Source organism: Cyprinodon tularosa, unplaced genomic scaffold (genome assembly GCF_016077235.1).
Source record: "Cyprinodon tularosa strain WSP-4 unplaced genomic scaffold, ASM1607723v1 ctg607, whole genome shotgun sequence".
NCBI lineage: Eukaryota > Metazoa > Chordata > Actinopteri > Cyprinodontiformes > Cyprinodontidae > Cyprinodon > Cyprinodon tularosa.
In genome coordinates, this window is record NW_024039349.1 from 65,077 (window position 1) to 87,725 (window position 22,649).

General features: G+C 39.9%; 1 protein-coding gene across 6 annotated transcripts; it reads left to right on the forward strand.

Moving 5' to 3' along the window:
- The first annotated feature begins 617 nt into the window (after positions 1-617).
- Positions 618-20,678, forward strand: micall1a (MICAL-like 1a). 6 transcript variants are annotated; one of them, XM_038307316.1, is made up of 17 exons: positions 618-694; positions 1,329-1,499; positions 9,822-9,870; positions 11,656-11,797; positions 11,886-11,986; positions 12,964-13,094; positions 13,790-14,352; positions 14,425-14,488; positions 15,629-16,029; positions 16,531-16,892; positions 16,982-17,116; positions 17,217-17,343; positions 18,672-18,762; positions 19,012-19,085; positions 19,954-20,068; positions 20,163-20,209; positions 20,302-20,678. In XM_038307316.1, the coding sequence occupies exons 2-17, from the start codon at positions 1,357-1,359 to the stop codon at positions 20,433-20,435; spliced, it is 2,679 nt and encodes an 892-aa protein (XP_038163244.1). In that variant the 5' UTR covers positions 618-694; positions 1,329-1,356; the 3' UTR covers positions 20,436-20,678. The 6 variants fall into 6 exon arrangements, with proteins under 6 accessions (XP_038163244.1, XP_038163245.1, XP_038163243.1 ...); XM_038307317.1 differs by lacking the exon at positions 618-694 and adding an exon at positions 718-820; XM_038307315.1 differs by lacking the exon at positions 618-694 and adding an exon at positions 828-1,010 and having other exon boundaries at positions 1,097-1,499.
- Positions 20,679-22,649: the final 1,971 nt, after the last annotated feature.

Here is a 22,649-nt window from a genome sequence, read left to right on the forward strand (position 1 = left end):
GAGCAAAGAGGTGATAATACCAATTCACGTCTTTCGTCAAATATTATTGGACTTGTATTTATCGATATAGCGCTTAATAAGAAGGATATGTATGGTTCATTATAAAGAAGGAGTCATGGTTTATTTTTAAAGGGCAGCAAAGCCAACAATAAAGTAGTAGTATTTGAGAATAGTTTTAGGGGAAATTACTAATGTAAGGATCATGATAACATTCAAGATTTATCGTATTAAAAATATCGTCTTTTTCTTATTTATCAATCTATCAATTTATTTCCATTGTGTTCAAGTTTAGCCGACAACACTCACACCTATCTATCTATCTATCTATCTATCTATCTATCTATCTATCTATCTATCTATCTATCTATCTATCTATCTATCTATCTATCTATCTATCTATCTATCTATCTATCTATCTATCTATCTATCTATCTATCTATCTATCTATCTATCTCATTTAATTTATTCGTATACTCTCATTTATTTAATCTTATTTTTTTTGTTATTATTACCTGTAGCAGCAGTGGTATCCGTTTATGTTTCATTTTGTATGATGTAGGCAAAAGAAACATAAAGAACTCATAAAATGGCAGACTCGCTGACGTAACGTTTTGCGTCTTTTGTCGTGCAACTCCCCCAGATGGCCATAAGGAGGAACAACAATTATGAGTTAAAAGAAGAAGAAACGTTGCAGGTGTGCCGACGGAAATTTTAGATAAAACAGAAGCTAGCTATTTTTGAGTTATATCACATGCAGAGTTTTTTTTAAATATATATATATTTCTATTTTTAAACTTAAGATTTTCAGGAGAGTTTGAAGGTAAAGTCTCGGTGGTTAAAACCGCGGTGTGGTCTTCGTCAAGGAGAAAACTATCATCTCATAGCCTTTGGAAAATACGGCTATGAGATAAATAGCATTTCAGAATTGTTTTTAGGTGCCTCTATCAGCTCTAAATATCACTTGGTGGCATTATAGCAACAGACTCGAGGTTACATGTAACCGTATGGCTGTAAGTGTCTCGATAGTTTCAGACAGGAAATGAACCTAAGGATTTTTTAATTAATTAATTTATTTTTTTCTTTGTACTTGCAATAGTTAGCTAACTTCTTTTACGACTGTGAGCCATGTTTCTAACGTGACACGGTGGACGTGGATGAATGCACCGCCTTTTCTCGTCTGTGTTCGGGTGTTGCCTGCCTGGTTGGCTGTCTGTTGATCGACCCTCTGCAGCAGCACGCTGCTCCTCCTCCTGCCGCTGCGGTGGTTTCCTGTCTCCTGACGCCGTTTGAGACTAAAAGACATCGATTTTCATTTGGTTTGAATACAGATGCGCATGAGTCCTGGACAGTAACAGGATGGGATCTCTGAAGGCTCTCCAGGAGTGGTGTCGGATACAATGTGAAAACTACAGCAATGTGGAAATCAGGGACATGTCTTCGTCCTTTCGGGACGGTTTGGCGTTTTGTGCCATCATCCATCGCCACAGACCAGAACTGATGTAAGTCACATCAAACTTCACCATGTACTTTTTGATTTAACAGTTTATAGTGTTTTAAACCTTTTGGTAAAAATATATAAAACAGCTCTTGGTTCTAAAACTGTAAATAGGTCTTTCAAAAATTCAAAATAAGTTTAAACTCTTGAGTTGAATCATGTAGACTTCCATTAAGAGGAATCAACGTACAGAAATATTTAATCAAGTTACTCCAAAGGTTAAAAACTCCCAGAGATTCCCATAAATACATGACAGATAGATCCTATTTATAATATACACCAGTCAGATTTAGTGTATAATACCATCTGGTTAAAAGAAGTGACTGGTTAGTGTTGCATTTGTCCCTTTTATGTCCACATTAAATGAGAAAAAGCATCTTTATGAACTGAAACCAACTGTGTGGAACAATTTCATCTTCAAATGGTTTGCATCTAGAAGCATGATTTGTTGCAGTCCCCCTGATGAAATGTTTAACAGTGTGGGACAAGCCTTGCTGCGTGTCTGTGATAATGACTGCTCCTTTCCACCTTTCAACCCAACACAAGATACCACAACATCAGCTGTTGTGTTTTGGTGGTCTATCATAGGGAACAACTCCTCCCTGCCTGTGAGGACTTGTATTTGTTTCAGTCAAAATAGCAAGAACAGGAATTTCATTCACTTGAAATTGTGTCTGTATTCCTTCATTAAATGGCCATGGATGGGGAAAATATTTTATATTCAGTGAATGGGTTGAGAGTCACCAAATGGCATGATCTGGGGTCTGTGAAATAATCAGGTAATACCATGTAATTGTGTACACTTTTTTGGCTTTTTTAAAAGAATGAGATGATGCTTTGATGCATAAATATAACCTAGTTTGCCCTTTTTATGTTAAGCTTGTCAGGAAACTTACAGTACATTTAGTGTCTGTCGTTCCTTAGAAAGAAAGATCAGATGGTAGGAAATCTCCCAGGAAAATCCTGATCAGGGAGCCTCTGGCCTTATTTTTACACTAGTATCGGGGTTTTAATTGGTTTCAAAGATAATTGCTTAAATCAGTCTGTTTGTTAGAAGTTTGAGAACTACTACAATTAGTGCCGTAATTTATTATATATCTTATTTTAATATTATTCTAATAAATCATGTCATAATCTTGTACATTTGACCAATGTTTAATCATTGTATAATCCGTAACTGTTCTGTGTGATTGATAGAGCTTTAGTGAGACGTTGACCTTTTTGCTCTAACACAGAGAGCACACAGAATACCACAGAACGCAATCTCTGTGTGATTTAGGTGGATTTTTATAGGGAAGAGGGTTTAGAAGGACTTGATTTTGGTTCCGGTGAGGTCAACAGCAGGACATTTTCTCACAATGCAATTTCTTTATGCAGCAGCAGTTGAATATAGTAGTCATCTCGAAGTAATATACAAAATGTACAAGACAAAGAAGTCAGCTTTATCCCCAACAGTGTAGAAGTATTCAAATCAAAGGGCTCAGTTTCAAATGATGCAAATATCTCCGCACTTTAATTTCATCACATATTGTTGTTTTTCTCTGCAAAAAGTTTGACTATTTTTCTCTACTCTTTTAATATTTCTCAGCAACTTACATTTGTTTATTCCACGCTATGTATCTCAGCATTTAATAATGTTACTGTACTTTCACTTGTCTGTGTGCAGCTCCTTATCATTAAATAAGTCCTTTTCTGATCATGATTTAATAATAAAGATAGGGTGAGAATCAACTAACAGATTCCCAACTAATGTACTTTGTAGCATCCTGTCCTGGACCAGACTATGGTGACTGTGGAGTTACCTATTAGTTGAATTAGATGAATATTTCATTGCCTTTTCAGTTATAGGTTGAAGGACTCAGGCATGTTCTGTGGATCAAATTAGTTTCCTACACTATATGATAAATGAATTCACTCACCTGCCTTGACTCGCATATGAACCTAAGTGACATTCCGTTCATAATCCATATGTTCAGACCCTTCATTTACTGCCATGATGGCTTCAGCTGTTCTAGGAAGGCTGTCCATAATGTTTAGGAGCTTGTTCATGGGAAAATACTGCCCATTCTTTGCCACACATTTGTGAGTTCATAGGCAGAAGTTGCACTAAAAGGCCTGGCTCTCAGTTGCCACACTATTCATCCCAAATGTCCTGTTGTGCAGTCTAGTCGAGCTCAACCCAAATCTCTTTCATCCACGTCTGTAAGGACTGTTCTTTAAATGGATCCAGTTATGTTAGAGGGAGAATGAGAACTAATGGTCCAAGCCCAGATTCCGAAAAAATGACCCCACAGCGCACCCCCCCCGGCCTCCACCAAAATATTAACACTTGACACAATACATTCACATTTATTAAGGCTTTCTTCACGTTGTTCTTGAGCTAATCTGTAGAGTTGTAGTTTGGAGGTCTATGATAGTTGCCTCTGCAGGAAGTTGGTGACCTCTGCACACCATTTGCTCAGCATCCTCTTTCCCCACTCCTTCAGTTTACAACTAGACCATATGCTCAGGTGGAATTTTAACACGATGCAATGCTGGAAAACGCTGATCCACTGAGAGTGATGCATTCTTTCATGAGTTTGTAGAAACTTTCATGGAAGTGGTGGGAACATCAGATTACCATGATTTGGATGCATAAGTGAATGCTTTTGGTAATTGAGTGTATTTTAGGTTCACTTAGATTAAGATTATTTTGATCAGTTAAACTGAACTAAAAAATACACATTTTCCAGCAGTTCCATGTTTGTAATCCAACAAAGCATAAAGGAATAGCACCTTACTTATTTGGAAACTGGTTTCTGATTTTGAGTTAACTCGTAAGAGGGAGGAAAGTTTATGCTGCTGGTGGGGGTTTTCTTAATTTTGCATATCATGAATAGGGCGAAAATTTCTTTTTTTAACCTACAGATCATGATCAACTTTATCCAATTTTATCACCAAAAGCATAACTGTCACAACCTGCGTATCCCTTACTATTACTACTTGCCTTCCTTCTTTATAAGAACAGATTAACTACAAACGGACACTTGTTGATGCTTCTTTTATTCCTGTCTTATCTTTTCCTTTTTGTCCCTTTAGGCATTCCTTCTACTCTTGCTGTTGTTCAAACTGGTGATTAAGATGTCAGTGACGGAAAACCGAATTAAAATTCCTCGTTTATGTAAAACAAGTTGGCCATCAAAGTTGATTATCATTCTAAATTTTAAAGGTGTTTTTTTAAGATTCCCTTAAAAAACATTCAGCTGATGTTTTCAGTTTGGAATAATTATTAGTTCTTGCTTCAGGTACAGTATAACATCAGCCTTCACTCTGCACAGATTACAGTTGCATCAACATTCCAGCATTTGCATGCTCACATCACATTGCATGTCACATGATGCTATCTAATGGAAACACATCGTTCTGCAAAGCAGGCTTTGCTTGTTTAGATTATTGAGAACAGGTGAAAATACGGATGGAGCTGTAGAAATTAGAAATGCATGATGGTTTATATATTTTTAGCTAAAGAAGCGTAACAATGGTTTTGTGTGATGAACACATTTAAAAATAGATTTAAACTAAAACAGAAACTCTTTCATTACCAGCAGTTATTTCACATCAAAACGGTGTAGACACGTCTCCGTCTCCCTTCTCTTTAAGTTGCAGATTAGAGTGTTTTCTTTTTAAAGAGTGAGTCAGATTTTTAGCTTTACAGTAAATGTAGTTTTACGCCGCTAAATAATTCCTTTAATCTCAGATTTATTCTTAATCTCTTGCTGTCATATTTTATTGTTGTTTTGCTGCTGAAAATGTAAACATTGTGATTTCTGTTTCTCTTGCAGTATCTTTCAGCCCTTGCTGAAACAATCCCTCCCTTCACGCTTTGACAGTATCCATTCACGGATAATCTGCACTGCATACGACCCCCTTTAGATGCCCTTTCTGGGTAGCATAATGCTGCTCTGTTGGTAGCGCCTGTGCTTAGGATTTCCTGTTTGAGCAAGTCAACAGCTTCTATTGTTGTGGCTGGAATTGTACACACGCCTTCTGTAAATCATGCATTTGTGTCCTTCCCCTGGTACTCTGGGACAAAGAAATAAGCATCTGCTGGGCTGATTTGAAGATTGTTAACATCTTGCTTGTTTCTGAGTGCAAACAGAAATCTGTCTGAATGCAGAACAGTAAATATTGTGTTTTTTAAATCCCTGCTAAGCCAGTGGAATGGGGTATGACGGCATGAGGAGCCCATCTGAAAAGCCTAAAGAACATTAAAACAGGAACCCTAAATATTTCTTTTGTAAGTCCCTGAATGTCCCACGGTTTAACCTTCTAAATCTCAGCAAATTATCAACAGGACTTGCACTGATCCAGGCAGACAGCCCTGCTACTCTGAAATGTTGCCTGTCAGACTGGATTTGTCATTAATGTGGATTCAGGCCATTGTTGCCCTGTACTGAATGCTCCAGCCAGCCGATTTCATCCAAGTCGCAGTGATGCGAAGCAGAGGTGTCATCATAATTCCTGTGGCCAATGTCAGCAGCTACCACTGCAAGAGGAGTAGTTAGATTACAGCCAGACCTCTTAGTCTAAGCTACCCTCATCTCCTGCACTGGTATGAGTAACACATTTTTCCACACTTTGGGCCGGATCTATCAAAGGTTTGCGTGTATTAAAACGTGAGCTATTTCACTGCGCACGCTAAAAAATGTACAAACTGATCTATCAACAGCGTGCTAAAAGGATTTGGTCTTTAAAACGCGCTAAATAGCGCCTCTTATCCATTTAGTACTTTTTCTGCAATGAATATGCAATATGGGGCGTTTACACGCAAAAGTGCGTCTTGTGGGAGGAGAACATGTAAATATATTAATTTAGCACTCGCAAAGTGATTTATCAAACCTGAAAGCAATTTTGCTAACGGTATCTGACTCTATATTTAACACGTTTCAAAAGAAGGTGCAAATGGTCTGTATGCGTAATTGCGCACACATGGCAGCGGTTATTGTCGCAAGAAGGAGACATGGAAATGAAGCAAGGAGACGCAGAGAACGCATTTTTTCACTCCGTGTGAATATTTTTGGAATGAACGAGGAAACGATCATCAAAACATATCGTTTATCCAGCATTGCCATTTTGAAGCTGCAATTCCAGTGATTTGCTCCTCACAGAGCGTCAGCTGTACTTGTTCCTCAATGCTGGTCAGAGGCATCTCATCTACTGTGCCCCCTCCTGTTTTGTTCGCAGATGTTTTGTTATATGCCAGTTTTTCTTTGGTTCGCCTTCTAATATCCTGGTATCTTCTTTTTACTTCATCCACTGTTCGCAAGGTTTCACCAACAGCGTTTACTTTATTACAGATTTCTTCACATATAGCGTTCCTCTGTGTGACAGTCACACTTTTTTGCTGTAGTTCACTTAAATGTTTGTTGGCCTCATCCACCAATACCTCCATTTCCATGGGGTCGAATTTCCTTTTGCGCTTTCTGCTGTCCAAACTCGCCATGCCGCAAACCACCAAACGCGCAAAACCATCATTTAAATAGGGCGTCTCCAACAGTTTTGCACCTGCCACCAGTTACGCAATCGCTCTTGTTAAATCACCCGCAAACCATGGTTCAGCCCCTCGCGCAAAATTCCAGTTTGCGAGCGCAAATTACTGCACGCAAAATTGGATCTTGATAAATCCGGCCCTTTGTCTTCTACAACCGCAAAGTTGAGAGTTTTAAGTGGTATTTTTTGGGAGAGACCATGTAGGAGACGTGGTGGATGGTTTCCCAGCTTTGTATATACAGGTTGTACGGGTTTGCCAAGTGTGGCTAGCATTGCATTCAGCGCTCTGAGTCATTACTATGCACAACCAGTCTCTAATAACGAGCAGATATTTGGTAGTTGGAAGCTGTAATGCCACTCATTAAAATCTTTAGCGACTTAAAAACATTTGGCTTTGGTTGTGCCTTTGTCCTTCATATCCACTCATGATGTACATGTCTCGGTGACTGAGATGCTTAAATCGGCGTTGGGAAATGCGGTGTCAGTTTTCCTGCTGCACAAGCATTTTGAATGCAGCTCACTAAAACCTTTTAGGGGATTTTCCCTTTTAGGGGATTTTTCCTCGTCTGACCAGAGTATCCTCCTATCCTCCATGCCTTTCCTACATCCTTTATTTCATTACCAACAGATTTGTGGAGTACACGACTGACAGGTGTCCCCCTCAAATGAGCTGTGAGTCTTTGCAGCTCCTCCAGAGTTATCATTGAAGTTTTCTCTCTGCTGCTTGACCACCCTGCATATTTGGATGCTGCTCCAACGCTGCTGGATTAATTGCTGAATTACCTCTTCAGTAAGGCAGAGCTCGGGTTAAACACACTTCATTTGATCATCTGAAACAGAGGTGCTCAACTACCACTTTCCTGCGAGTTTTAGGCATCTCCTTTTTGCTACATGCTTGACTTATGTGAAGGAATGATTAATAGGCTTATGCAGTCAAAGACCTTGATAGCTGGTGAGGAGTTTGTGAAATCATTTGAGGCAGGTGCACTGCAGCAGATGGAAATCTAAAACATACAGTGGTACTTGACAACCTGGATTGAGAACCACTGTTCAAAAACATCCAGAACACCAAGCTGTTTTCAGAAAGGACACTTATAGATTATGTCCCTTACTGTAGAAACTGGAGCCCTGTGGCTCCTGCCACAAAGTCCTGTTGCACGTCTTATGCAGTCAGTTGTTGGTTTCTGACCAGCTGCCTCCTCAGGAATCTGATGGTCTTCACTTATAGCTTCCTCCTTCTGCAACTTCCATGTTGTGTAAGCAACTTTATCCTTAGGTTTAAACCTGTGATCCATGTCTCCTGCTGGACCCCCCGGTGCACTCAGGGTCGTTTTCCCTCATTGCAATTGGCAATGATCTCTAATATTTTTGGACTATTTTCTCCACGTGTAAAGAATTATGTTAAGGGTGTGTTGAATTTGAATTAAATGCATGTAATATCAGTTGTCTTAACTGTATGAATTCTTTTGTCTTTAGTTTATTGTAAAAACAAAGACAAGCAATTGCATTTTTGTAATTTACTAAATTTTTAGCTAGGGGATGTCACTGAAGTAGCCCATTAACTCCATAAAGTTTATTTTGTGTCTAAATATTTTGTGTCTGACTGAGCTAAATCTCCCAGATGTACCAACATAGCCAACTCTTCATCATGAGGATTTTAAACGACCAACACACAGAGACTCACTGTTCCTCAGCATTACTCAATCCCAAAATAAACCCAGAGTGAGGCCGAGTCACAGAGGATTAGGATTGCAATTCCAGTTGCACGCCTTGCCTCGTCATACATGTCTTTGTCACCTAGGCCTGGTGGACGTGGATCTAGATAAAACATGTACCAACTGCTTCAGGGAGCGTTACTCTGCTCTTTACCTTCTGCCATGTTGGAGGACTTTCGAACAGTCTAGATATTAGAGCTGCTGCGTGTTTGCAGTCTTGGAAACTAGATTAGAGAGAACAGAGGTCACTTTGTGAGCCTCCAACACTCAGGTCATTTAGAGGAATTTTTGCCTTCTTGAAAGAACCACAAGCTTTCACCTAGGTTAGGGATTTTTTTTTTCTTCTCATGCTTCAGTACACGTTTGCATCCAGACACATGAGCAGTTATCCCAGAGCTGTTCAGATGTTTTCCAGTTTTACTGCAGGAAGTCTGCTTGCAGGAGTCCGGCTGTGCATGTGTGCTCCAAGCACTTCAGAGCTCAGCCTTGTAATTACCAGCCCCATGCTAGTTTGCTGCTGCTGTTTCTCTCCTTTTGTTCTGGCAGTTTATTGGCCTCATATGGCATTTATATAAAGAGTGGATATTCTCAGCTGTGGTGGGTGTGAGGCAGATCAGCTCACCATTACTGTACATCAAGCTGCCCTGCTATTAATAGAAAGATGATGAGTAAGACCATCAGCTGGCTAAATACAGTACTGTACTATTAAGGGAGGATCTTCAAAAATGTTTTTTTCATGGGATACCTTTAATTTTGTGTCCCACATCTGTTTTCCTTTAATGCATCCAGTTATAAGTCTGGAGAGGTGGAAAAATGGCAGCAGCAATCAATCTGATCTTTTCTTTTCCTAATTCACAGAATAAAACCACCAAATAGAAGAACAGAATAGCAGCTGTTAAATTAGTATTAAAATAACTTTGCAAAATAAACAATATTACACAGTTTGAACCAACACAACCCAAACAATTTAATAGTAATTCCAAAGGAGCCATGTTGGGACATGGCTTGTACGATTTAAAAGGTGAACTGAGGTTCTATAATTACAGGAGCTACATGATAATTTGTGTTTTTCTTTCTTTCAGAGACTTTGATTCACTGTCAAAAGAAAACATCTACGAGAACAACCGTCTGGTGAGTCCTTGAAGCTCTCTTTCTTGTGAAACGACTTGCTGTTGGATGAAGAACATCCATTAGCGTGTTCTAGCTAGCTAGCTGTTAGGCGTCGGGTCTTTTATCGGCCTGTTTTTCTGGGTCCATGCAGTCATGGTTTGCATGGCTTTGGTTTATTTAACAGCTCATGCACAAGTATGTTACTTTATCCTGGTGGAGTTTGAGCTCAGGGGGAGAGGAAGACAGGTGGTGCATTCAAGGTTAGGGAAAAGCACATTCCTCACATTAGACTGTTGAGCAGTTGTGAGAGTGGATCATGTTTAATCCCAAATCTGCACAACTTTCATCATCTTTTGAACCGTTTATAAATGAGGTAACTAAAGGAGAGCCTGTACACCCTAGCTGGAGACTGGATGGGGCCTATATTTCTGCTTTTACAGAAATTGTTGCTAAAGTTTTATTTAAGCTTGAGTTGAAAAGTCCCATTCAACCTTATTTTTGTTCACTCTATGGATGCAAATCAATTTTTTTTAGATCTAAACTTATTAAAGTAGAATTTTTAATTATTGCAGGGGTTTTAGCAGAACAGCTTCAATGTGCACTGCAAAAACGATCTAGACATAGAAAAAGATTATTATCCAATGGAACGGGTATTATTACTCTTAAAATAAGATAATTAGATAGTATGCACTTGAAATAAGACAATGCAATTGTCTTTTCTTATTTTGAATGTAAATTGTCTTGTTCCACTGGCAGTGTCTCATGTCCTCAATTCAAGAATACAAAATATAAAATATTATTAAAAAAATTACTTATATAGATTTCATTGTTTTGCAGTATGCCGGCCCAACAAAGGAATAACCAGACATGATTTTTACCACTTGTATATAAAGCTATAAATAACTGAACAGAAAGGGCAACAGTTGTCAAGGATTCATCTTCCTCCTGCTGATGATGGTTTAATGATGAGGACTAATGTTGGCATGTTTACTCCCTTTTTTGACATGACTCTTTCATTATTAAGCTCATAATGTACAGTGTAAAAAGTCTTCCTGATTTCTAATTATTTTACATTTTTGTCACAAGTATTTAAAAACATCAAATGTATTTCAATTGGAAAACAAAAGAAAACGCATGTAAATACAAAGTGCAGTTTGCATAAATCCCTGTCAGCACAGCAGCTTCTAATACACCTTTGAATTTTCATTATGTTGGTTTGTTTTTCCCCAAAGTTCAACAGGACTGCTGCAGTTATCCTGTGCTCAAAGCATAAGCCCAGTGAACCCATTGCTTCCCAGTTATTTATGGTCATGGTACATCTGTCCATCAAGATAAAGCTCAGACCAGATTAAGCTGCCTCAAAGAGAAATGTCTGACTATTATAACAGAAAAATAAAATATGTTGAAATAAAGAGGCTCAAACAAAATTTGGGTTAAAAAATTGTCCTTTTAATTCCTAAAGTATCTTTATAAAATATAATTGCCACAAATAATATCTCCTGAAATGATTAAATGAAAAAAAAATTAAAAAATAAATCAACCTTGAAGCAAACAGATGAATAAAAACCTGTCAAAATAAGCTTAAGAATAAACTTTTTTAATTCTGCATGCAAATCCTCAGTTTGTATCATCGATGGAAAAATGCATTTGATAATGTCATATAACATCTGTATTATAAAGCTTAGCTAAATGAGCAAATAATAGCCTCATTGTGTATAACCAGTTTCATGGTGTAGGCATCTGTTGACCTGCCTGCTGATCAGCTCATTTTCTGTCTTTGTCATTCCTGCATTGTTTTTCCTGCAGGCCTTTGAGGTGGCAGAGACCGAGCTGGGAATTCCAGCCTTGCTGGACGCAGAAGACATGGTGTCCATGAAAGTCCCCGACCGACTGAGCATCATCACATATGTGTCCCAGTATTACAACTTTTTTAACAACAAATCACAAGGTTGGTTTAGCCTGCCGCCATGAGGCTGAGCTTTTTAACCGGTTGTCCTGAAGCCTGATACAGACTGCTTTGGTATTTTCCCCCACAGCGAACCCCCCTTCTATGAAGAGGCTTAGTACAGTCAGTCATAATGAACCAGCCCAGAAAAAGCCACCAACTCTTTTGGAAGACAAGGGGGATGAAGCTGAGGTATGTGTGATCTGGCATGGGGAAAAAACTATTTAAAGTTAACGCATATCTGAGCACTTTGCTGTTTTCTGTTTGATTTTAATCTTAATGAATAGCATATGTTACAACTGCATGATAGCAACAAGTATTAGCAAGTAAAATTCTTCTTTTTTTTTTTTTTATATATCAACATGATTTTGCATGAACTGTTTGGTATCAACTGGCAACAAAACACCAATCTTCGTTGGGGTTTATATAGCTGCCCTTCACTGTGTGGCCATTGTGTGGGGGTGAACCCTAGTGATAGAATGAGCCTATAAAGATAGACTCTGTATCCTGTCTTTCTTTTTTCTTGCACGGCTCCTACTTCTTTCCTCTGTCCCAATCTGGCATCATGACCCTCTCACCTCCTCCTCATGTCTGTAGATGGAATTTCATTCCTCTTCCTGTCCTTCATCCTCACATCTGGTGCTCCCTTCACTCTCTGGTCCTGAGCCTAGGCAGTAGTGTGGGGGTAGGGTTGGGTTAAGTAAAGGAAACCCTTTAGGTCAGTCTTTCCTAATCATCTTATTTTTATATTTAAGACTAACCATGGTATTATTCTAACAGTTTGTGTGTCAGGATTTGCAGTGCGTTGCCTTTTAAGCCCTTTAAATAACACATAACACACTTGGAAAATCCCAAGAATGTAAAGCACATCACACTTTTAGTCACCAAAAAACACGATTTGATTATTAACCTGTTTGTTTGCTTTTTAAAGACTCACTTTAACCATTTTTTTTTTGCTGCTGTTGGAAGCTGCACATATATGAATCAATTAGCTCTAGATTTAGCCAGATAACTCAGAATGAATTATCCACATCCTCAATTCCTGACTCCATGTGTGATCTCCCCCCTCCCTCATTGCTGTCCATCTTGTCCCTTCCCCTGATGTCTCGTCCCTGTCCCCCCCCTTCCTGCAAACAACGTGCTGGATCCATTTGGTGCTGCCTGCACAGACTGGTGCAGAGGAGGTCACTGTGGTCAAGAGCAGCACTCTGAGCAGCTCCTGTGCTGCTTGCCAGAAACACGTTCATCTGGTGCAGAGGTTTCTCATCGATGGCAAGCTTTACCATCGGAGCTGTTTCAGGTGAGGATTGGAAAGGAATTGATTTATTGTCACTATAAAAACTGTAAGGAATATAAGTATAGAGATATTCACAACATATGCACACAAATATAACAATGATTATTGGAAAGAAGCTGCTCTTTAGTCTGTTTTAGATCAGGTGCACCTGTGGTGCCTCCATGGAGGCAGCAGGTTAAGCCAGGGTGAATCAGGGCATCAGAACGATGGATTCTAGCTTTAAGTATAGTTTTTTGGATGCTATTCTAAATCTATTGTCCTGAAATAAAGAATCAAGTCAATAAATCTGTTTATTTGCTTTGAATTAAGCAATTTCTCATGAGCTTTGTTCGAGCACACCAGGGTCAGTTTGAGTGATCAAACCCAACCTGAATGCAGGTTTAGGTGATGATATATTCTCTCTAGATGGTTCCTCTGAAATACTCTTATAGAAACGTTTCCCTCCCATCCCCATCATCTTAGAACTAATATATTTTCAAATTGAACAATTAAAAGCATATCTTCTTTGTTTTACACTGTAAATATCCTGTACAGTTAAAATATTCTTTAGGATTCATTTTATGGGATATATGTACATATATAACAGGATTAAACTACTTTCAAGCACACTAAATTGCAAAAACATGTTCTAATGATTTCCTTGAGTGACATCTCTTTTCTTTTGTTGGAAAATGTTTCAAGTTTTTTTTTTTCTTCAGGTGCACAGAGTGTCGCAGCACCCTCCTGCCTGGATCCTACAGAGGAAATGACTCTGGGGCGTTGGTTTGTACACACCATCTCTCAAAGCACGCTTCAGCCAATCAGAACGGTCGTCCGGATCTCAGTAAAATAACAGAGGAGGTTCAGTCTGCTAGGACCGGTCACAGCGCAGCTCTTCACCCCGTCCTCTCTGAGAGGGATGAGACAAAGACTCCTTCCCCTGTACGCTCAACTAATGGTGACACAGCGGCTAATGACTCTGTCACGACTGTTACAAGCAATAAGGAAGAGTCTTTGGATGAAGAGGAAAAGGAGGAATCACGTCCTTCCTCTCCACCTAATCCTTTTGATGAGAGTGATGAAGAGGAGGATGAGGAGTGCAATGTGGAAGAAAAACAAACTATTGAAACATCCAATAGGGATGTTCCTTCTGGCTCTGATGAAAATGCTGCTGAGGCCAGTGTACCTGTGCCGGCGCCCAGAACGCTGTCAGAGACCACCCCTCCACCTCGCCCGACTCCCCGGGTTCGGCTAGCCTGCAACGCAAGCAGTTCTTCAGCCAGTAAGTTCCTCTAACAGGACAACAGGTTTACTCAGATGCATGAACATTTGTTGAGAAACATTTTTTTATTAGCAGTCGAACATCTGAAGCCTCCAGCTCCCCCCAAACCCAGAGAGCGCTCACAGTCTCCTGGAAGGTAGGTGGGCTTTCTGTCAGATACGTTACCAAATCACTCTTCTAGCAGATTTTTGTAATGATTCTAAAAAAATATAATAATAATAATATCTTGGAGTATGAACCATCGCCGTTTGTCTGTTTTAGTACATTGCAAAAGCATTGATCCCATTGAACTGCATGTATTTTCTCTATCTGCAACCACAGACTTGAATCTGTTTTATGGGCGTTTTACTATATATAAACCAACATCAACTCTGAAGTTAAAGATAAGGATACAGATTTTTTTGTTGTTCATAAGTGTGGCAGGTATCCTACCTGCATCAATGCTAAAACCTCCTTAGTTGAAATTTCAACTGCACCTTTAAACAATTTACCTTCCATTTTTTGGCCCTATAGATTTATTCAGTCTTTCCTCCTGTCGACTCTTTATTACTCTGTTCCTGCTGAGGTGGTAGCAGCATTTTGCTACCACATCTAAGGATGCACCAAAAATTCGGCAACTGAAAACCTGCGAACGAAAATTGCAAAAAAGTGTGTTTTCTTTTTTTGGCATTTAACGCCGAAATCACACACCTGTAACTTTAGATGACAACAGGAAGCAAACAGCAGAAACATTGTTGAGCGCGCAAAGTAAAGCACCGAAGCAAGAGAGCACAGGTGGCAGAGCAAAGTTTGTCAAAGTTGAGTGCTCGCAGACAGGTTTTAAGTGAGGATGTGAGAGTTTAAACGCTGCGCATTGGGCTCCCTGTGCGCCCAGTTAGCTGCACAAAAATGATGCCATGGAAAAATCCAACCATCCCCATCACTATTCTGAATATTAGAAGAATGTGACACGGAAAAGGAAACTGACAGCCAACACGGCTACTCTACCTGTGGAGGACGTGTTTTAAAGGCAATAAAGTTTCCCAGTGATTCTGCAAAGATTCAAGAGGCATATTGCTGCTTTTCCATCCTTTCATGGTATCTTCTTGCCATATTTCCATTATGCCTGTATTTTCCAGCTGTATATCATTTTCCTCCCATTTTACATTTATTTTGGTCTTTCTTGGTTTGTGGTCGTTATGTGACAAAACGTTAGGTATGTCTGTATGGATTCATTATGTGCTTGTCCTCTGTGTAACACCCCCCCTCCATCACCGTCTGTGTCTCATGGCTTTAGTGGCACCCATAAACCCAAAGACCCACCTTGGCTTGCCCTGGTCCAATCAGAATCTAAGAGGAAGAAAGCCCCTCCCCCACCCCCTCCTGGAATGGCAGCACCCCCAAACACAGGCTCTCTGTCTTCTTCCCAAGCGGAGGGCTCTGGACCCAGCACGCCCCCTCAGCCCTCCAATCCCTTTGAGGATGAGGACGACGAGGTAAATGAAGAAGAGGAAGGTGAGGAAGGAGTAGTTCCACCCACAGTGGCGGCCTCCCACCCATGGTACAGCATCACTCAGACATCTGATGCTTCAAACATCACAAAAGGAAGCTCGTCCCGCTCTGCCAGTCCAGGTAGCGCTAAGAGCAAGAAAAGGCCAGCACCGCGTGTTCCTTCCCAGCCGCTTGCTGGTAACCAAGGTGGGTCTGATCACAGTATTGGTAATTTCAGAATAGATAAATCATCTTTACATTGTTTGCTGGTCTGTCTGACTAAAGCATAAAGATTTTTGCTAAAATGGTTTAATAGATATTGATATAGGATTTTTTTTGTCAAATTCAGTCTGATGTGTTTGAGTTTTTTGCCTGTTTAAGTCCAGCACTAAAAAAGTTCTGTAGATCTAAGAGCTAAAGCTGTAAACCGATGTGAAAGTTCTTAATTCTGATCAGCTATCCAAGTCCAGCTGCCCTCCATCCTTATCTGCCTTCTGGTCAGTATAAAAAAGGATTAGTTGCTGTCTCTAGCTGATTATTTTGTTCTTAACAAACTAAAAAAATAGCCTGTTACAAAGAAAGTCAATGTGCTGCTAATGGATGTTAACTCTTCTTTGTTTCTATGTTATCCCCTCCTGCTTCTTTATTTCATTTTCTGTTCATGCTTTCTTGCCTTTTTTTCCTTTTTAACAAAACTACCTTCTTCAGCTGTGTCTCACTCGCAGCCCTCCTCCTGTTCTCCCTCTCCAGCTCTAAGCATAGAGAGTTTATCCTCTGCCTCAGACCACAGCTCATCCCAGCTCCCACTGGGTGCCAGTGCCAGCAGCGAGCAGGAGCAAAGCTTCACCAAGAGCGTCTCAGAGCCCTCTATGTGTTCCCCCAGCGACAACCCATCTTCCTCCTCATCATCAGATCTCCTTAACCAAACCTCTCAAAGCGCTAGCCCCTCTCCTATGTCTGCAAATGCCAGTTCTGCTCCGGCCACTCCACAGACCAACCGCAACACCGGATCCAAACCACCACGACCAAGCACCACTCCCAGCCCACTAGCAACACAGTCAAATAACAAAGTAATAAAACCACCTTAGAATCAGGTCATTATAAGGATCCTCTGTGTTGCATCAAAGAACTAATGCTTCTACTGTTTTATTTTTTTTAGCGGTTTTGTAAGGAGAATCCCTTCAACAGGAAAGCATCTCCCTCTAACCCAAATTCTGAAAACAGACCTTCAAGAGGGCCCCGCCCCGCCAGACCCCCGGCACCCGGACATGGCTTCCCGCTTATCAAACGGAAGGTACAGAAAAAACCTGGCTGAAAATACTGGCAAAAATGAATGCTACTTCAGTTCCAACTCAAACGGATAAGCTCTCACCCGGCTCCAAACAATCCTACAGGTGCAGTCGGATGAGTACATCCCCATAGATGACATCCATGCAGAGCTGCTACAGCTGGAGAAGCAGCTGGATGAGCTGGAACAGAGAGGAGTGGAGCTGGAGAAGAAGCTGAGAGACACCCCTAACGGTATCACACATGCACCGCGTTCATTCAGGAGAGTAGTGATGAAGAAGTTTTCTCCCCGCTCTAAATGTTTTTGTCACGTAAAAATGAAAGGAAGATTGTAGAACATGCTGGTTCTTTTATCCGGTAAAGAAATACATCAAGATAATCTATATGAAAATGTGTAAAACGCTGACTCTCAAATTAATTCTTTATTCAGTCCTTTGATTCCAGCATTCAGGGATTTCTGAATTTAGGATTTTATTTATAATCGTATCCTTTTGCTAAGCCTATAGTTTTAAAGAAATCACAAAGGATCAAAATGATCTAACCCTACCAAATGAATCAGTCATAGAGGAAAAGAGAACTATCCCTTTTATAGGCTCAATTTATAAGCTTAATTGGAAAAATGTGTCCTCTGTGTTGAACCCATCCCTTATGTGTCACTACACAGAATAGCAGCCAGGATGCATTCTGAAATTAAGGGCTGAGACCCAAAGTGAAAGACTGAGTTTCAAAATGGTTAAAAAAGATAAATGTGCCAGTTCAGTAAAGACCATGATGAAATATTAATTCCAAAAACTGTATGTTTCTTCAACATTTGATAAACATAGGAGCAACTGAAGGAACGTCCAACTGGTACTGGTTTGGTTCCGCTTGACGCCGCAGAGAATAAAGAGAGAGAAGCTTTTTCTTCAAAAAAAAAAAAAAATTCTGGAAAAATGCTCTATAATCTTACTGAAGAACATATTAAGGTTTGATGAAGCTGCGTTGATTTTTTGGCTCCAGACGATGATTTGATTGGATCTCATACCTTAAAGAAACTCATATCCCCAGTGAATTACAGTGATGGCAGCATCATGCTGTGAGGTCACATCTGTTCCGAAGGAATCAGTTTTTGTTAAAGTTGTTGATGTGTGAACATTTCTAAAGAGTGGTTAGTTTTGGCTCTTAAAGCTGAAGAATGACAGATTTTAATTTTTAGCATCAGCCTGAGTCCAAAGATGCGTTGAAAAAAAACAACAATAAAACAATCAAACTGATTTACTGAAATGGATGTTGAGAAGATTTGCAGACAGAACAAATATTAATAATGCTAAATGTAGGACAGTGCATTTAATCAAATGTCGGATCAAGGGTGTGTTTACAGTCAACTACGTTGTTGTAGTTTTGTATTAAACTTTTTCCATCTAATGTTTAAAATGGAAAAGGTTCTGGTAGCATTAATTATGGTCTAATTGTTTCATCATGGAAATCTTTTAACAGTGGTATCTAGAGATGTTTGATATTCAGTGTTCATTAATCTGCTTGTTTAATGCGTGTGATGCTTTTCTTCTGTGTATTTGATGAAGATGAGGATGAAGAGCGCCTCCTTGTGGACTGGTTCACTCTGATTCATGATAAACATCATTTAGTGCGACGTGAAGCGGAGCTGGTCTACACGTAAGTGTCAAACTACACAACACAGATGTTTTTAAAAAACATTTATCTTTATCCCTTTTATCATCACACTTCAAAGGAAAACAAATTTAGATTCACGGTAATGACAGCAGAAACAAAAATAGCTGCAGCTATTTGGCTATTGACACTTTTGATTGCTTAAATATGGAACAGTGTTTCAAATCTTACTAACCACATTCCTGAAAAAGGTCAAAAGTAAACCATGGTAATTATTGCAAAATTGTGTTGCAGTGCCAAGCAGCAGAACCTGGAGGAGAGGCAAGCTGATGTGGAGTATGAGCTGAGGTGTCTTCTCAACAAACCAGGTGGTTATAATCTCCTTGTCTCAATTCTATCAAAACTTTCATTAACTACATCTACACTTAAGATTTACCTTAAAATCTAAGGGTGTATTCACACCATCAGGAATGTATTTTGCTCCACGTTCTTGGTCCAGACTTAAAGAAGACTTTATTATTGCGTGGAACAGTTGGGTTTTGTACTTTTGGTAATTGAGCTATGACTTAACAAAACAATGGATATGATGATCATTGCTCCAGTTGGATGGAAATTACTATGGAAGACCTCAGAACTTACCTGAAAGGTGGAAACAATTATAGTTTGTCCCCAGCATCCAAGTGTGCATTACAGCTGCACACTCACTGTGTCAAAAAACAGCGCATTTAAAACAGATTCAATGATATTCTGTTTCGTATTTTGGAACATCTGATGATACAGATTTGAAATGATTGACTTCTAAAATTAACCATTGCTACAGGGCATACTACGGTGGCTCATTAAGTCCAAAAATATAGATGTTTCCTGCAGTTGGGTTGGACTGAGGCTGGTTTTTATTTGAACTAAAACACACCAATCTGTTTGGAAGCAGACCATTTGAAACGAGTCTGTCTAGTTGTTTGTTTGGACTGGAGTTACAGAAAAGTTTGAGCTAAAGAGGGAAATTAATTATGATCCATTTATATTAGATGGCAAATCTTTTTAAAATTATTATTTAAACCCAGTGCTTCTGTGTATATATTTTTTTGTTTGCTGTTGTTGCAGCCTTTTTTACGCCTACTGTTTATGAGGGGTTCTTCTGGTCAAAATACCCAGGAATTAGTCTGTGAATACAGGCTAGAAATGAATCCGAGATTAAAGTGGGAAATATTTGTTAACTGTTCTCCTTTAATTTAGAAAAAGACTGGACTGAGGAGGACAAGAGTCGGGAGCAGGAGCTGATGGCTGAGCTAGTTACCATCATTGAACAGCGCAACCAAATAGTTAACAACATGGATCAGGAGCGGCAGAGGTATCCGAATATAACCACAACCTTCACAACTACCACACATCTCTGCTGTACTAGTATGTTCTGATTGGTGATATTTATGGTCACTGTGTTACAGGGAAGAGGAGGAAGACAAACTAATGGAGGCCATGTTGAAGAAAAAAGGTAGGATAATTGTTATTATTATGGTTGACTTCCTTTATCTGTTTTAAATCTTTTTGTAATTTAACTTTTTTTTCCCATCCTCTCCTGGCCAGACTTTCACAAGGATCCAGACAGTGACCACCAGAAGAAAAAAGGGAAAAAGTTTAAACCCATCAAGGTGCTGAAGAGGCTGAGTCATAAAGGAGAAGCAGGAAAGAGTCCCAGCCCTCACAAGGAGAAGAGCTGAGGAGCAGAGGACACATCAGGGGAGGATGGAGTACTTTAACAAGACTAACATTTTTTTATTATTATTTAACGATGAATAATGGAGCATATCAGGTCAGAAAGATGACCTTCACTTCCAACTTTCCATCTGCTCAGTCCTAAAACATCTGCAGTGACCTTTTCCATCTGGCTTTGTGTATTTTAAAGTAACAGTTTAAGTAAGTGCTTTATGAGCTTTGATCTCGAAATATAAACATGTTGAAGAGTGGAGAGTCGTTATTGTGCTGCACTGATATATGACAAAGCTTTAAGGCTGGTTTATACTCAGAAACCAGGTTGTCTGCATGTGTGTCGCAGCTAACGCACATATGTCCCCGCCCCCTCCGCAGACACTCTGGTGCAACTCTCCCAAATTGTAGGTGACCGCAGACAGGAGGCCTCTGATTGGTCAAATCTATATCCGCTCTACACTAAGAGTATTTCCTGTTTGGTACCCTACTGGCTTGTTCTGTTTCTATGACCGCCATTGTGGAAAGTGCCCCTTGAAGATGGACCAGCTAGAAGAGCGAGGTGCACGAGAACGCTGCAACCCTTTTTACACCTGGATTCCCGCTCTTTTTCGCACTCGTATCTCTCCGTAGAACTTGGCCCTTGCGTTTTTCCACTTCCTCACCGCCTCGGCCGTATCTGACCCACAGCTAGTTCGTGATTGTCCCTCTGCAAACTTGCACATAAATCAAAAATATCTGCATCATGCCTGCAACAAGCTCACTGCGACACACTGCTGCGGGAGCATAACCAGCCCTTTACTCTTCCAGCGTTACTCAGTGGCAATGCTTCAGGAGGACTTAGCAAAGCTAAGCTTACTTTTAGTTTTAACTTGATACCTGATAGTTATTGGTTTAGTAATGGCTTTGTGCTATAGATCCAACCATCAGAACTTTGTTGGACCGAATCTGATCCGATCTCTGGTTTCAGTGAAGCTTTGACCTTCTGTGTTTATACCAACCCCATTTTACTTTGGGGAAAAATAGGCCATAAAAAGGTATAAGAACTGTATTCAAAACATATTTTTCCGTTTTTCTTGCCCCAGGTGGTCATCAGTAGTTAGAGTAAAGGAAGCAGTGTCAGACTGCGTGCGAAAACGGGATGCCTTCATCACCATTATCAACTTGACATTTAAAATGTCATTAGTAGTTTTATAGCTATTAACATGGTGGTGTTGTTAGCATTACAAAAAAACAGGAGTTATTCTCTAAAGATTAACAATCCTAGCCTAGATGTTGGCCTTTCCATATATTGCTGTCAGCTTCCGATGTATTCAGTCTAACATGTCAATATTTAAATCTAAAGCTTCCTGTATCTGCTGATCGAGCCCCATTCTCGTTTTCTTGCACCTGATCACTTTTGGAAAAGTGTTGTTTTGAATTAGAGACTGACACGGGAGTGGATTTTCACTCCTGTCCCGTCCCACTCCCACAGAAAAATATGGTGTCCCGTCCCGATCCCGGGCCAGAGTAGAAATCTAAATCCTGTCCCGTCCCACTCCTGGTGAAATTACTCCCACTCCCATCCTGCTCCCATTCAGAATGGCTCCTGCACCACTCCCATTCTTGTTGTTTTTGAGTGCGGGTGAAAAACTCAGAGCGGAAGTTATTATTGGTTTGCTCCCGCTCCCGTCTGCTCCCGTTAATGTTTAATCCTGTACCGTCCCAATCCCGTGATCGTTACTAATACTGACTCCCATCCCACGGGAATCCCGTGACCCATGGGATTCCCGAAAAAATGTCAGTCTCTATTTTGAATACATTTTTACAACTTTTGAGCTTCATTAGCATTATCTATCCTGTATATGGATGCTCCATACTGTAAAAGCATCCACACTGAAACTTCTTGCTATGATATGGCGGTGTGCAAATATGTTGCATTCACTGATCAGCGAAGAGATCAAATAAAAAAAAATCAATCAGATCAAAGCCATTTGCTAAAAACTGTCAGATCCCAGTCCCTGCTTGACTTTATGCTGCATCGGTTTCACATTCATTGCTTTGACTTTCACTCCCTCAGTATCACTTTTACTCCTTCAAAAGGAGACATATGGACCTTGTATTACGGGTGGTACTTAAGTATAGTATGTTTTTGTTTGTTTTTCTTTTATGATTTTTTTTTTTTTTTTTTTTAAACTGCAGCAGTTTTCCATTGAAAACCGGAAAGGAAAGTTTACCCAAACAGTTCC

Bases quoted from the DNA above. Each gene is read 5' to 3' on its own strand.
- micall1a (XM_038307316.1), top strand. From the start codon at position 1,357: ATGGGATCTCTGAAGGCTCTCCAGGAGTGGTGTCGGATACAATGTGAA. The intron at 17,117-17,216 runs GTACAGAAAAAA...ACAATCCTACAG, and splicing joins TCCCGCTTATCAAACGGAAG to GTGCAGTCGGATGAGTACAT. The intron at 18,763-19,011 runs GTAAGTGTCAAA...ATTGTGTTGCAG, and splicing joins GAAGCGGAGCTGGTCTACAC to TGCCAAGCAGCAGAACCTGG.